This window comes from Peromyscus leucopus, chromosome 12 (genome assembly GCF_004664715.2).
Source record: "Peromyscus leucopus breed LL Stock chromosome 12, UCI_PerLeu_2.1, whole genome shotgun sequence".
In the NCBI taxonomy this organism is placed as follows: Eukaryota; Metazoa; Chordata; class Mammalia; order Rodentia; family Cricetidae; genus Peromyscus; species Peromyscus leucopus.
In genome coordinates, this window is record NC_051073.1 from 76218033 (window position 1) to 76231756 (window position 13724).

The 13724-nt window shown below is 48.1% G+C and overlaps 1 protein-coding gene across 7 annotated transcripts in view; it reads right to left on the reverse strand.

Annotated features, from left to right (window-relative positions):
- Nucleotides 1-13724, reverse strand: part of Vps8 (VPS8 subunit of CORVET complex) — a 237908-nt gene that overhangs the window by 105152 nt on the left and 119032 nt on the right. For all 7 annotated transcript variants that reach the window (XM_028859198.2, XM_037209870.1, XM_028859197.2 and 4 more), the window contains 5 exons: nucleotides 11175-11294; nucleotides 10064-10120; nucleotides 6042-6124; nucleotides 4371-4455; nucleotides 3233-3331 (listed from right to left, as the gene is read on the reverse strand). In XM_028859198.2, coding sequence (XP_028715031.1) covers nucleotides 3233-3331; nucleotides 4371-4455; nucleotides 6042-6124; nucleotides 10064-10120; nucleotides 11175-11294 — 444 coding nt within the window. The remainder of the gene's footprint in view (nucleotides 1-3232; nucleotides 3332-4370; nucleotides 4456-6041; nucleotides 6125-10063; nucleotides 10121-11174; nucleotides 11295-13724) is intronic.

Sequence of the window (13724 nt, forward strand, 5' to 3'; positions counted from 1 at the left end):
CCCCAGGGAGAAACGAGGAATATGTAGATAGAAGGATAAAGGAGAAAGATAGACAGAAAACAGGATAATCTCGGAAGGGCCTGGGTCCAAATCCACCCGCCCCTTCTGTCTCTTCAAAAGGGCTTTTAAAGGAATGCTAAGAGGTGGAGCAAAAGACCTCTTCCCAGCACAGCCAAGTGCAGAACCTTCCAGACACCTGGTGACCATGCACATGGTCAAGCCATCCCCTAATGCAGCCCTGCTGTGTGAAGCAAGCTCAGATCTCACTGGGAAGCTTTTGTGGGCTCCCACAATTTATGGATGTAATAGACAGATCTGCAGAATATTATGAAAAAGTTTATATTACCAAAAATTGTCCTGGCTAGTTTTATGACAACTCAACACAGGCTAGAGTCATCTGGGAAGAAAGAACCTTACTTGAGAAAATGCCTCCATCAGACTGGCTAGTAGGCAGATCTGTGGGGCATTTTCTTGATTGACAATTGATGGGGTGGTGGCACCCCTGGGCTGAGCCCAGCTGCAGCACACAGGAGAGAAGGCCCTTCACCCTGCCTGGACAGCTGACCCTGGTGTGTGTGTGTGTGTGTGCGTGCGTGCGTGCGTGCGTGCGTGTTGGGGGTGGGGACAGATGAGCCAGCCGTGAGGGTGTGAGGACAGGAGAGCTGACCCCGCCCCCACTCCAATGCCCCCTATAGCAATTGGGAGAGAGGGCCTTGCACCTTGTCTGGGCAAAACAGTAGAACTGGCCCTGGTGATATGACTGTGGCCATGTTGGTATCCAAGGAGAGTGCCACTGCCCAGGCCGTGCTGATCTGAATGGCCTGCGCATCACCTGGGATCATGGTATATTGTCTAGGCCAGTGCTGCTGCCAAGGGTCCATGTCTGGGTCCATGACCCTATGGCAGCCCGGGTCTGTGTTGGTGACCAAGGGCCATGCTGCCATGGGGGTCAAGCCACTCTGAGTGGCCTACATTGCCATCTGGGGCCATGGTGACATCCAGGCCCAGACTGCTACTGAGGACCATGTCTAGGTCTGTGGTCCTACCACAGCTGGGTTCTGTGTTGATGTCCATGGCCCATGGTACCATCAAAGACCACACAAGTGCCCGGGGTCTGGGATGCAACCTATGGCCATGCCAGTGTCTGAGGGCAGTGCCGCCACAAGGGCCATGACAATCTGGGTGGCCTGCGCTGCCACACAGGGACAAGGGGTCATCCAGGCCCAGGAACTGTGGCCCAGCAGCAGCCAGGGTCTCGGTTGGTGTCCATGGCTCCTGTTGCCACCAGGGGATGAGCAGATACACTAGGTCTGGACAGCCATGTGAGACCATGTTGGTGTCTGAGGGTCTTGCTGCCACCAGGGCCATAATGAACTTGATGACTTGCGCTGCCACGGAGGCCACGGTGACATCTGGGCCCAAGCTGCTGCCGAGGGCATGTCTGGGTCTATGTTCCTGCTGCAGCTGGCATCTGTGATGATGTCCATGGCCTGTGTTACCACAGGGAATAATAGGAACCATGTGTGTTGAAATCCGAGGGCCCGTGCTGAGCTGGCCCCGCCCCTCACTGTCCCTGGGAGAGCTGGCCCTGCCCCTCACTAGACACCTCAGCAGGAGCTGGCCCCTGCACTCGGGAAAGATGGCCCCACCCCTCCCCACCGGCATGGAGAGCTGAGTGGGCGGTCCCAGTGGCCCAGACTGACCAGCTCAGCTACCACCCAGACCCAACACCCTGGGCCTTGGGTCTGTCCACCCTAGCATCTACCCCGTCTATGACCTGCTGGAGTGCGTGAAGGGACTGGTCCTGTGTAATGATAACCGCAAGATATCCGAGAGGCGTTTTGGTGAGCGTTAGGTGATGACCGCGTGCCAGAGGCCTTGAACCAGACCAATGAGTCACTGCAATGAACATTTTGTGGGTGGGACTGATTGAACAAAAGCGTGTACTGGTGACACACCGCAGCTCCCAATGCCACTGGGATGGAGGAAGAGGTGTTGGAAGGACAGAGGAGCGAGGCAGTTTATTTGTTTTGTTTTGTTTTTAAATTAATTTGGGGGGGGGGTGCATGCTACAAGGGGGAGTGGCAGGTATGGAGGGACTGGAAGATGAGAGGGACTGGGGAGCATGATGTGAAATTCCCAAAGAATCAATAGAGAATTGTGTAAAAAGAAAAACTAAGTACAAGAACTGAGGAAAACTCCTATAACATCTGTCACTACTTAGCAAAAGCTAACCTGGAAAATACCCATTCGAATGGCGCAATTCAGAAGGTTTAACAGTCCCAGCCCTGCTCCCCATCTGAGGTAAGGAATGTGCCCCACACTTCAGCCCCGGCTCCAGTTGGTCAACGGAGGTTAGTGAGGTGCCCAGCCCTCACTGGAAAATCTTCTCACAGCAGCAGGCGGAGGCTAATGCGGAACCTTAAGGGCTACAGAACAAGTGGTGGAGGCGTGCCCGGCCCCGCCGCCCCAGCCCTGCCGCCTCCCGGCCCTACGCTGGACGGCCATATCATCTCCTCCGAGGCTCAGGGAACATGACGGAGCAGGGGTGGGAAGAAGTAAGAGCCGAGGGAGGGGAGATATGGACACGACGCAGCCGAGCACTCATGAACTCACTGCAGCTGTGATCATCTGTACAACACTGAGCCGAGGGGTCCATGAGACTCCAACCCACCCTCAGAGACTATGGGCAAATAAATAACCCCTCACCCACCCCTGGGCACCCAGTGGGTCATACACACAAAAAGGTGTGAAAGTTGTGGTGGTTTGAAAGAAGATGGCCCCCAGAGGGAGCGGCACTATTGGGAGATGTGGCTTTATTGGAGTAGGTGTGGCCTTGTTGGAGGAAGTGTGTCACTGTGGGAGTGGGCTTTGAGGTCTCCTATATGCTCAAGCCACACCCAGTGTCTCAGTTCACTTCCTGTTGCCTTTGGATCAAGATGTAAGGACTCTCAGCTCCAGCATGCCACCATGTCCCACCATGATGATAATGGACTGACCTCTGAACTGTAAGGGAGCCACCACAATTAAATGTTTTCTTTATAAGAGTTGCCGTGGTCACAGTGTCTCTTCACAGCAATAGAAACCTTAGCTAAGATGCAAGTATGCGGGGGACTTGAGAAGAGGGTTCTAGTGAGAGACGCAGGAGAATGAGAGGAGAAAAGGCATGAAAATGCTAAATTGCTAAAAACATGAAGCTGTCAAAAACTCCTTAGGGACTTGGAGTCAGTACCTCCATATGATCCATTGCTTTCTGCCACACAGACTGCTTCTCCTCAGCACTGTGGCCAGGGATGGATAAGATGTTGTGGATGTAATTGAAGACGTCTTCCTGTGGAGCACAAGACCAGGCATCAGCCCTTCACTCAAGCAAGTCAGAGACTGTGGCTACCGGTACAGCCGCGATAAACATCTGTTATTAGGAGGTGAAGAGTCATTTGGATTTGGAGATAGCTTATGGAAACTGGCAGTAAAGAGGAAGAATGAGACATAAGCCATAAGGCAGACTCCTCCAAGTTCGGAATCTACTCCACTTCCATCTGGTCTCCATTTATTAACCCTCGGTGACCTAACGGAATGCGGACTTCGGTTTGTGGTAAAACCTGTCCACGTTGCCAATTTCATCTCAGATCACTCTTGCCCTTGTCACGGATGCTCCCTCTGTATACTCATTCTCAGTCCACCCAGGGATCTCCATCAGTGCCCTGAGAGGTGCAACTTCCCCAGCTTTGGGAACCTCCATGTCCACTCCTCCCTGAGTGCTCCCCCTGTGCGCTCCTCCCTGTGTGCTCCCCCTGTGCGCTCCTCCCTGTGCGCTCCTCCCTGAGTGCTCCCCCTGTGCGCTCCCCCTGAGCACTCCTCCCTGTGCGCTCCTCCCTGAGTGCTCCTCCCTGAGTGCTCCCCCTGTGCGGTCCTCCCTGAGTGCTCCTCCGAGTGCTCCCCCTGTGCACGCCCCCTGTGCGCTCCTCCCTGAGTGCTCCCCCTGTGCAGTCCTCCCTGTGTGCTCCCCCTGAGTGCTCCCCCTGTGCGGTCCTCCCTGTGTGCTCCTCCCTCTAAACCCCCCCCCCCCCCCCCCCCCCCCCGTGTATCCCTCCCTCTCTCAGAGCTCACCCGAGTGGCTTCTCTAACATCAAGAGTCAAAATACACACCACTCTCGGAGACTCCTCTGCTTGGTTAGTCCCTTGTCACCCTGCTTCCCGAGCACACTATTTAATTCTACATTTGGTGACTATCAGCATCCATCACCGAGTTACATACTCAGACTTCAGGGACTCCACATTTTAGTTACAGCAGAAACTCAACAAAAACCAAGTGAATACAGCTGGGGGAGAGTGGGGGGCTCAGACGGGGTGAAGCAGCCTCTGCTTACCTCTCTCAGCGGGTCATGCAGGTAGCAGTCGATGATTTTGTCATACTGGTGTGCTCGCTCATACATAAATTCACAGATTTGATAGCTGGAATGGGAAAGGACAGACTTCAGTTGCCAAACAGGCAGGTGGCGATGTGCTTCCAACCTTCAGAACTTTACTCAAGCGTGTGCAAAAGGGAATGATGTCATTTTTAGTGCCAAATAAAGGTCTAAGAGATTTTATACAAGGGCATCTCAGACTGGAATCTCACATCAGGGACACAGTAAACACATGCAAATATTTGAACTCTGCAAACCTCTGGAGCCTGGTCCCAGGAATGTCAGATAAGGGTACATGGTTGGTGTTATGTCTCTAAGAGGAGTGCCTGACTCTCTCCTGCCTCCTGACTAAAGATGCTGCTGAATGCCGTTTTCAAAGGCCTTAGATGGTGTGCTGTCTATTTCTAAAGAAATAGCTGGTACTAGGTATCAATAATCTGCAATAATTTGTTTCTTTGTTCAAAACTAAATACAATAAACTAGGTAAGAGTTAGCACACTGTACCTTATTGATTATGCTAAACTGTTTATCATTTCTACTAAATATACCTGTCATAATCTAAAAAATACCATAGGCATATTAATGTAAAAAAATCTAGAGCTGGGCATGTGTATGACGCCTGCACCTGAGTGGTAGAGTTGGCAACAGGGCAAACCACGCCTTACAGGGCACACCCCAGGACACCTGGGGCTACAAAGTAGAACCTGTCTCCAAACACCAAAAATAGATCAATACAGGTATAAATAAGGTGAAGCACAGGAGGACGGCTTGTTCACTTGTTCACTTTCATGTTAAAACAAATATACAGTTTTAATTTATACTATACATTTCTGAACATTGTGCTGATTTTTAGAATTCATATGAAAGGCAAAAAACAAAAACAAACAAAAAATCAAACAAACGAAAAAAAACTCATGTTTTTGCTACTGAGGCTGCTATTGCTAACGCCCTTTCTTTCTTTCTTTCTTTCTTTCTTTCTTTCTTTTTCTTTCTTTCTTTCTTTCTTTCTTTCTTTCTTTCTTTCTTCCTTCCTCCCTCCCTCCCTCCCTCTTTCTTCTCTCTCTCTCTCTCTCTCTCTCTCTCTCTCTCTCTCTCTCTCTCTCTCTCTCTCCCTCTCTCTCTCTCTCTCTCTCTCCTTGTTTTTTTTTTTTTTTTTCCAAGACAGGGTTTCTCTGTGTAGTTTTGGTGCCTGTCCTTGATCTTACTCTGTAGATCAGTCTGGCCTCAAATGGCCTCAAACTCACAGAGATCTGTCTGGCTCTGCCTCTCAAGTGCTGAGATTAAAGGCACATGCCACCACCACCTGGCCTATGCCTTTTTTTTTTTTTTTTTTTAATTAAGAGATTTTTCTATTCATTTTACATATCAACCATGGGGATTCCTCTGTCCTCCCTCCTTCCACCCCCTCAGCCTTTCCCCCAAACCACCCACCATTCCCACCTCCTCCAAGGCAAGGTCTCCCATGGGGAGTCAGCAGAGCCTGGTACATTCAGTTGAGGCAGGTCCAAGTCCCTCCTCCCTGCACCAAGGCTGCACAAAGTTTTAATAGTGGAAATGCAAAATAAACTAGGTTTCATGTAGGAGAAATAACAGTTCTATGGAAAATTAATATACAGCTTCAAAACAGCTCACAATTCAGCCTTTTCTGCCATGCGGATGAGCCGACTCTCTTCAAACTGGACTATGCCTCCAGCCTGCAGCAGTTCTAAAAGGACCTGAGGATTTAAAACAAATGGGTAGAAACACTGTGAGGTTTGTTTTAGTTACTACTTCTCGAAGGTCCATTTAGCCATGCCCATAACCTTCTGTCTTGTGTATTATTACTTGGTGGTATTTTGGACTGCGTTCACTACCATATGGTGACTCTGCTTTTCAAACATGGAGGGAATACCACAGCATTTCCAGGTACAGCCCCATACATTCACATTAACCTCTAAATACCTGTATACACCATTGTAAGAAGCTCATTTTTGTTTGTATTTTATATGTATGACCGTTTTGCTGCATGAATGTGCACCATGTACACATGTGTGGAACCCGTGGATGCCAGAAGAGGGTACTGGATCCCCTGGAATTGGAGTTACAGATGGCTGTGAGCTGCCACATGGGTCCTGTTATAGGGATCTAGTCACTCTATCTCGGGTAAATATTAGAACAGAATAGTTGTTTTCTAGAAGTACTATGACCTTGAAGAAATCTTGGTGTAAATCAGTGATTGTTTTATGTGATTTATAGAATTGTTTTTTCTGAAGCAGTTTCATAGCTCAAAGTCCTCACATTCAGGAAGATCAGGAATTCAAGGTCAGTTCAGCCCTATAGTGATTTCAAGGCCAGCTTGGGCCACATGACAGTTGCCTCAAAAAAGGGTGACATTTTAATCCAGATGTCATGGTGCACACATATAATCCCAGCACTCAGAATGCTGAGGCAGGAGGATCATGAATTCTAGGCCAGCCTGGGCAACACGGCAAAACCTCATTTCAAAAACAAAGACAAAAACAAAAGCAATAAAAGCCCCAAATGCTGATGCTCACATCACTTTACCATAGTGGCCGAAGACCAACAACCAGCAGGCAAGGCTGCAGTTAGGACCTCAGGCCTGCGTGCCGGCTAGGAGTCAGAGGTCATGACCCTTGTCAGGGGGCCAGGAAACCTTCACCAGGAACTTCTTGTTTATTATTTTGATGTTAAGCAAGACTGGCCTGATTTTTACATTCAAGATCCAAACTTAATCCGTTTGGAGCGCTGGAATGTACTGTCATATGCAATAAAAAAGAAATAAAATCTATTCACTCTGTCAGTTTGGAATAAAATAATGTAATGAGTTGAAGACAGTCTTACCAACTCATTAGAACTGACTGCCATCATCAGGGATCTTTGTGTGCAAGTTATTCAATATTATTAAATCAAATTAAACCAGATTGTAACTATGTGTGTTAAAAACAAAGGTAATGAAACTCAGAACTCATCACTTCCTATGATTTCATCCCCCTTTGGTGTTCTATGCTCTTGAGGCTGGTTCTGCCCACTGCAGCTGCGTCAGAATGGGGGCGGCAGTGCACAGGTGTGTAGCTAGGCGTCCCCCAGTTCCGTGCTTTGTAACCACACACTGGAAGACGAAATAAGCCATAGTGGCATGCCTATAAACCATCAAAACGCTATTGGAAGTCTTGCTTTTTGCAGGGTTGTGAAAACAAGCAAACAAAAGAGGGCAGACCTGTCTGTGGTCTACACAACCTGAGACGTTGACTCTTTGGATCTCTGACAGAGACAGTTGGTCAGCCCCTGGTGAAGAACATGGGGAAAATGCTAATAAAGCAGCTCAGCTAAAACGTGGGACTGTCCGGGCTAGCAGGGAGGGGAAGGGGCTTGCCCCAAGCCTGACAAGGAGAGAACGGACCCTGAACGCTGTCCTCTGACATGCGCACTGCCCCTCACACACACAAAGTAAATAGATGTAATTTTCCTCGTGTGTCTGTCTGCAGGCATTACGTTGTGAAGGGGGGAAAAGCAGTTATTTGTTTTTTATTCCCAAACTGTTGTCTGTGAGGAGTAATGAGAGAGAATAATGGGTGGTGGTGTAGGTGTGAGAGGACGAGTGTGTGGGTGTGCAGTGCTGTACCGAGATATGAAAATGTCAAGGTGAAACCCACTGCCTTATATGCTAACTAGAAGAAAACAGTGAAAACAATGCGGTACCCGATTTGGCAGAGCAGCCATGTTTTACTTTCGCCTTACTCATTTACATAAATTTACATAAACGGCAACATTCATATCAGAACTATACTTGGGGGAGCTAATTATTGACTATAGGCACACCACTGGAAAAGACTAAGAAATGCTGCACAAACCAAGTCTGCTACGTGACAACCAGTATAAGGAGTCCTGGGTTAGCAGGAAAGGAAGTTGCCAAGTCCTAATTTGAACTGTGACCTTGAACAACTTACTTATCAATTTTCACTATTTCAAAACCCAAGGAGGGAGAGCCATCAGAACAGGGCACCTCTGAAATTAGTACGGACAAGGTGCCGTGGCTGTTTTTCAAAGTTTGACTTCAAAGACTCGGCCACACCTAAGCACTACAACCAAACCCTGAAAAGTAAACACACTTGCTGTGGAATAATCCTTTTGTACACTGCAAAGGTTTGTCACTCGAATTGGTTTAATAAAAAGCTGACTGGCTGACAGCTAGGATTTTTGGGGCAGGGAAAATGATGGGAAGAAGAAGGGCAGAGTCAGGAGTCACCAGCCAGTAAGAGAATGAGTCAGACACACAAAATGCCATAGAGATAAAGCCACAAGCCTTGGGACAGCACACAGATTAACAGAAGTGGGTAAGTTGTAAGAGCTAGTTAGTAACAAGCCTGAGCTATTGGCCAAGCATTTATAACTTATATTTAGTCTCCAAGTCAGTTATTTGGGAAGCAGCTGCCAGTTACTTGGGAGCAGGCATCTGTCAGTGAAGTTTTTGGTCACATGCACACACCATGCACACCACAATCTGCCCTCCCTGCACAGACAAACAGGTGTAACATACAAGTTCCCTTGGTGTTATTTGTGCTCAGTGTAGCTTAACAGGAAACCAAAATGTCAGCCTTGTTCTGAAGCAGTCTGCATTGGTTGCTGGGTCACAGCAGAGCAGCTGAAGGGTTCACTGCTGCTAGTCTACACTTCACCAGAGTTTCCACGTCTGCACTACACCCACGAAGGCAGCCCAACAGCTAAAACTCTGAATTTTTGTGACTTATTTACTTATAAAGTTTGGTATCAATTTTAAGTGGGCTAGCTAAGTACCCAGAATGGTGGCCAGCTGCTATAGCACTGATTAACTGGGGGTAGGGGGACAGGTAGATTCTAGTATCCAGAATGGAGCCCTCCATACAGCAGCATCTTAAGATACCCCCAACACTGAACATGCCAGCACTCAAGGTCCTGTAGTTTGTGGTTCTGGGACAGAACCCTGAGCTGGAGTAGCATGACAGACACTGATGTTGCTAGCTGAAGGGTGGGACATGCTGGATGCAGATAGCTGCACTCGGACTGGATTGAGCAGCCAAGCTCTGTACGCATCCCTGTATCCACACTGATTGCCACTACCTGTGAGTTGGAGTATGCCCCAATCATCTCCCCTTCCGTGGAGTGAAGCTGCTACAGAAGGGCCCTTTGTGGCTTACTCTGTGTGACAAAGTACTGACTGACAGGATCTGGGGTCATCTAGGAAGCGAGCCTCCAGGCACACCGGGGTGGGGGGCTGGAGGGGTAGAGGTGGTGGTGGGGTCTAGATTAGGTTGGCCTCTGGCCGCGCTGAGAGGGATTATCTTGATTATGTTTACAGAGTGGAAAGAGTTACCCTAAGGGGGCAGCACGATTCTCTGTGCCTGGGTCTGGACAGCGTGGACAGGACAAGGCTGGCCGAGTACCAGCGCTTGTCCCCCTCGGCTTCCCGAGTGTGAGTAACACAACCAGCTGCCTCAAGCCCCCACAGAGAAAACCTCCCTGTCATGACGGACTCCACGTGGACTGAAATAAATTCTTTCTCCCTTCAGTGCTTTGGTTGGAGCATTTTATCAAGAAAGAGCACAACTAGAAAAGACTCCCCCCCCCCCCCCCCCCCCGCCCCCAACCTCCAGCAAAAAGAGTGCCAGTGCTCATACCTGCTGCCTCTCAGAGTGGCGGGAATCATCGTCAGGGCTGCACAGGAAGCCAAGGACCTGGGCAGAAGTAACAGCAAAAGTTACCCTTCCGGGTCAGCAGCTGATTCTCACTCACCTGTAACAACCACCACCTTGTACGGCGTTGTCCCAGCCGAGGGCCTACTGTGTGAAGCATAGGGCTTCCAGGACGCCTACAATTTAGCTTGTGCCCTATACACATTTTATTTATTTATTTGTTTGTTTGTTTGTTTGTTTATTTATTTATTTATTTATTTTGGATTTTAGAGGCAGGGTTTCTCTGGGTAGCCTTGGCTGTCCTGGAACTCACTCTGTAGCCCAGGCTGGCATCAAACTCACATAGATCTACCTGCTTCTGCCTCCAAGTACTGGGATTAAAGGTGTGCACCACCACTGCCTGGCTGCTTCTACACGTTTCCTTACTTCTAAGAAATATAACTGAAGCACTTTACTTTAGGAAGACATGGACTTCAGTCAGGACGCCTGAATTGGAATACTATCCTAACACATATAATAAGATTTCTGCTAGAAAAAAATAATAATCTAAGTCTGACTTTACTTATTTAATCTTTCTGAGCTTTCTCTGAAAAATGAGGATAAATAGACTGATTTTAGGACCTCTGGAAAACTTAGTGAACACGCACAGAGCTTTCCTGGCTCTGAGAAGTGCTCAGTACTGCACGTGATTATCACTGACTTCTCTAGACAGAAGGTAGCCTTCATACTCCCTGTGGGCATGAGAGGCTCTTCTGACTGTGACTGAGAAACGCCTGGAAAGTCATTTATAAGGAGACTCAGATTTCCCAAAGTAAGCTCTTCTCAAGATGATCAATGTAGTCTTATCATCAGCGAAAGAGAGACACTTAAGTTAGCAAATTCAGAAGCAAGAAGTTCTAGGCAACTTAGAGTAACCAAATAACTGTTAAAACAGAATAATGATAGGCCATGCTCCCATAATGCTAGGCGTCGGGCAAACTCGTACTGCCCAGAACACATGATTAAGACACTTGAACACAGTCCTCAGGAGTCTATCTTGTCTGTGAACAAAGAACAGAAGAAACCAGCTCCAGGTCTCACTGTTAAAGACACTTACTTGATCGAAGAGAGTTCTGTTCACAAACAAGGTATTGTCAGGCTTTGCAAGCTGCCGAGCGAGGAATGTAAAGAGACACCCCACTTGTGATGGGGTAAAATCTGAATTCTCCACCATAACCTGGTGAGCAAAACAAACCGTTTAGGCAATACTCCATCTGGTTTGAATCAAAAGCATGCATACACACACACACACACACACACACACACACACACACACACACACACACACACACACACACAAAGATTCTTTTATGAGCTGTACAAGAACTGGGCTCAGCACCATCTTGAGAAGGAACACAGCTACTTGCATATTCTCAAAGAAACCACTGAGATGGTTTCTGTCATGTTTCTAGCAACTGATGAGAATTACATTTCAGGAGATGGTTTCTCTCTGGGATTCTTAGAGACGGCTACTAAAATAATTCTAATTTACTTTTGCTAACCTTACTAAAGATCTGCCTCTCAACAAGGAAAGAAGAATGCTGCTTTGGGGGTTAATGGTCCTGTGTACAGCAGGGATACAGACAGTGCCAGGAGGCCAGTGTGTGAGTGACTGCATGGGCCCAAGGGAGGGGTCCTGTCCTGCAGCAGCAGTGACGGACAGGGAGCCTCAGTGCAGACAGCCGCCAGGCCGAGTGTTCCTACACATGGACAACGTAAAAGTTACACATTTGAGCATGATCAGTAGCTGGATAATCCTGCCATTAACAAGAAAGAATGCAGATGTTTGTGGTTGAAGGTCCTGTATGTTGAGTGCTGTCAAGTTGGATTAACTGGGGTAAATTTTCCACAAGTGAAAGACTTCCAAGTTCCATCCCGTTATCCTCCACTCAGACACAAAGCATGAGATTTTGCCTGCTATGAAACGGTCCCCCAGGGCCTACTTTCTGACTTACTGTCTTACTCTGTGAGTGACACACCCTTCCTTCCTTGGCCCTCCTGCTTTTAAGAGGACAGTCAGCGCCTGGTCAAGTACACTATCACGGCCCGGTTACACTGGCAAGAAAGAACCCTGAGTTACACACTCCTTGCTTATCTACATCACCAGCCAGCTACATCGCCACATAACACGAGTTCCAGCCCATGATCTTCAGAGAGCTTTCCACGGCTCAGCCATCACCCTGCTTAGTGTCCAAGGTCCCTTTTCTAAGACTCCAATCTCAGGGCCCAGCCAGTACTCCTCTACGTCGTTAGCCCTTCCTTCTGCTCTGGAAGGTCCCAAACTGACTTTACACATACCTTCCCAAAAGCAGTTCCCACTCACAACGGATTCCTTTGCCAGCTCAGCAAATGTTTAATTGATTCCATCTTACAATTTCTACATTTTTTTCCTCCAAAATATTTCAAAGGCCTTAAAAAACTTCCTAGGCATCACTTGGTCTTTTGAGTTTTTCCCTCTCTGCAACCATATAGCACACAAGCCCGTCTACCTGTCCCCATCATTCATTTGCTCTCCTGCTCTCAATACCTCCCTCGAAGGCACACTTCCACAGATGTACAAGCCTGTCACCAGAAAGCAGCGACCTCTATGTTCGCTCCTCGTTGATTCGAGGCGGCTGTAACAGTGACGGCATGAAAGCACAGTGGCCTGCGAACAGTCACAGGGAGCCCCATGGGGAGTTACGGAGCCCCAGTCTCAGCACTGGGATCATCCTTCCAGACTAGTGTAGATTCAGATTCAAATTCCAACATGACCAATGTATAAATGTTTCTTAAACAGCTACTAGATTTTAGGTACTGGAGAGTACATGCTCTGGACATGCTACAACCACAGGCCTTGATGGATATAGTAAGTACAGTATAACATACTCAATACAATTAATACAGTAAATACCACTAATAATTGTCCTTGGTTTCCATCTTCAGAAGGCTCAAGATGAGACAGGACAATTTGTAAACAATTGCAATACACTGCGTAAGTGCAACACACAGTATCCTGAGGACATAAAGGAGCTCTGCCCAGCCTAGCCGTGTGTGGGAGAACACAGAAGGCGGTCAGGACAGAAAGGGAGGGAAGGGGCATGAGTGGCTGAAAGAAAACCCACGCAAAGGACGTAAGTCATGACGATGACACAGAAGCTTGGTGAACAGCATGTGTGTGGAGGTGGAGGGGATGAGAGGGAACGGAATCAGTGATGGAGTAGCCAGGGACTATAAAATATAGAGGCCCTTAGATGTCATGTGAAACCACTTCGATGGATATAGTGAAAAGTGCTATATACTGGGCCATAGTTTAGATACAGCTTGTTCCCCAAGGTGTACGAGCTGGAAGCTTGGTCCCACTTGTGAAAACAGTGGAGTTTTTGATAGGCAGGGTCTGGTGGGCAGAAACCAGGTCATGGCAGACATTGCTCTGGGACGAGGCTGATGCTGAGCTGCCCTCAAAAGAGTACACCTGATCCCTAGGGTATCTCTCTGGCTTCTGGACTCTCACCCGCTGATGCCATGTTGTAACACAGCCAAGGAGACCTTCACCAGAAGCCAAACAGGCAAGGCTACCCAATTTTACGTTTTCAGCTTCCAACGCCGTAAGCTAAATAAATCACTT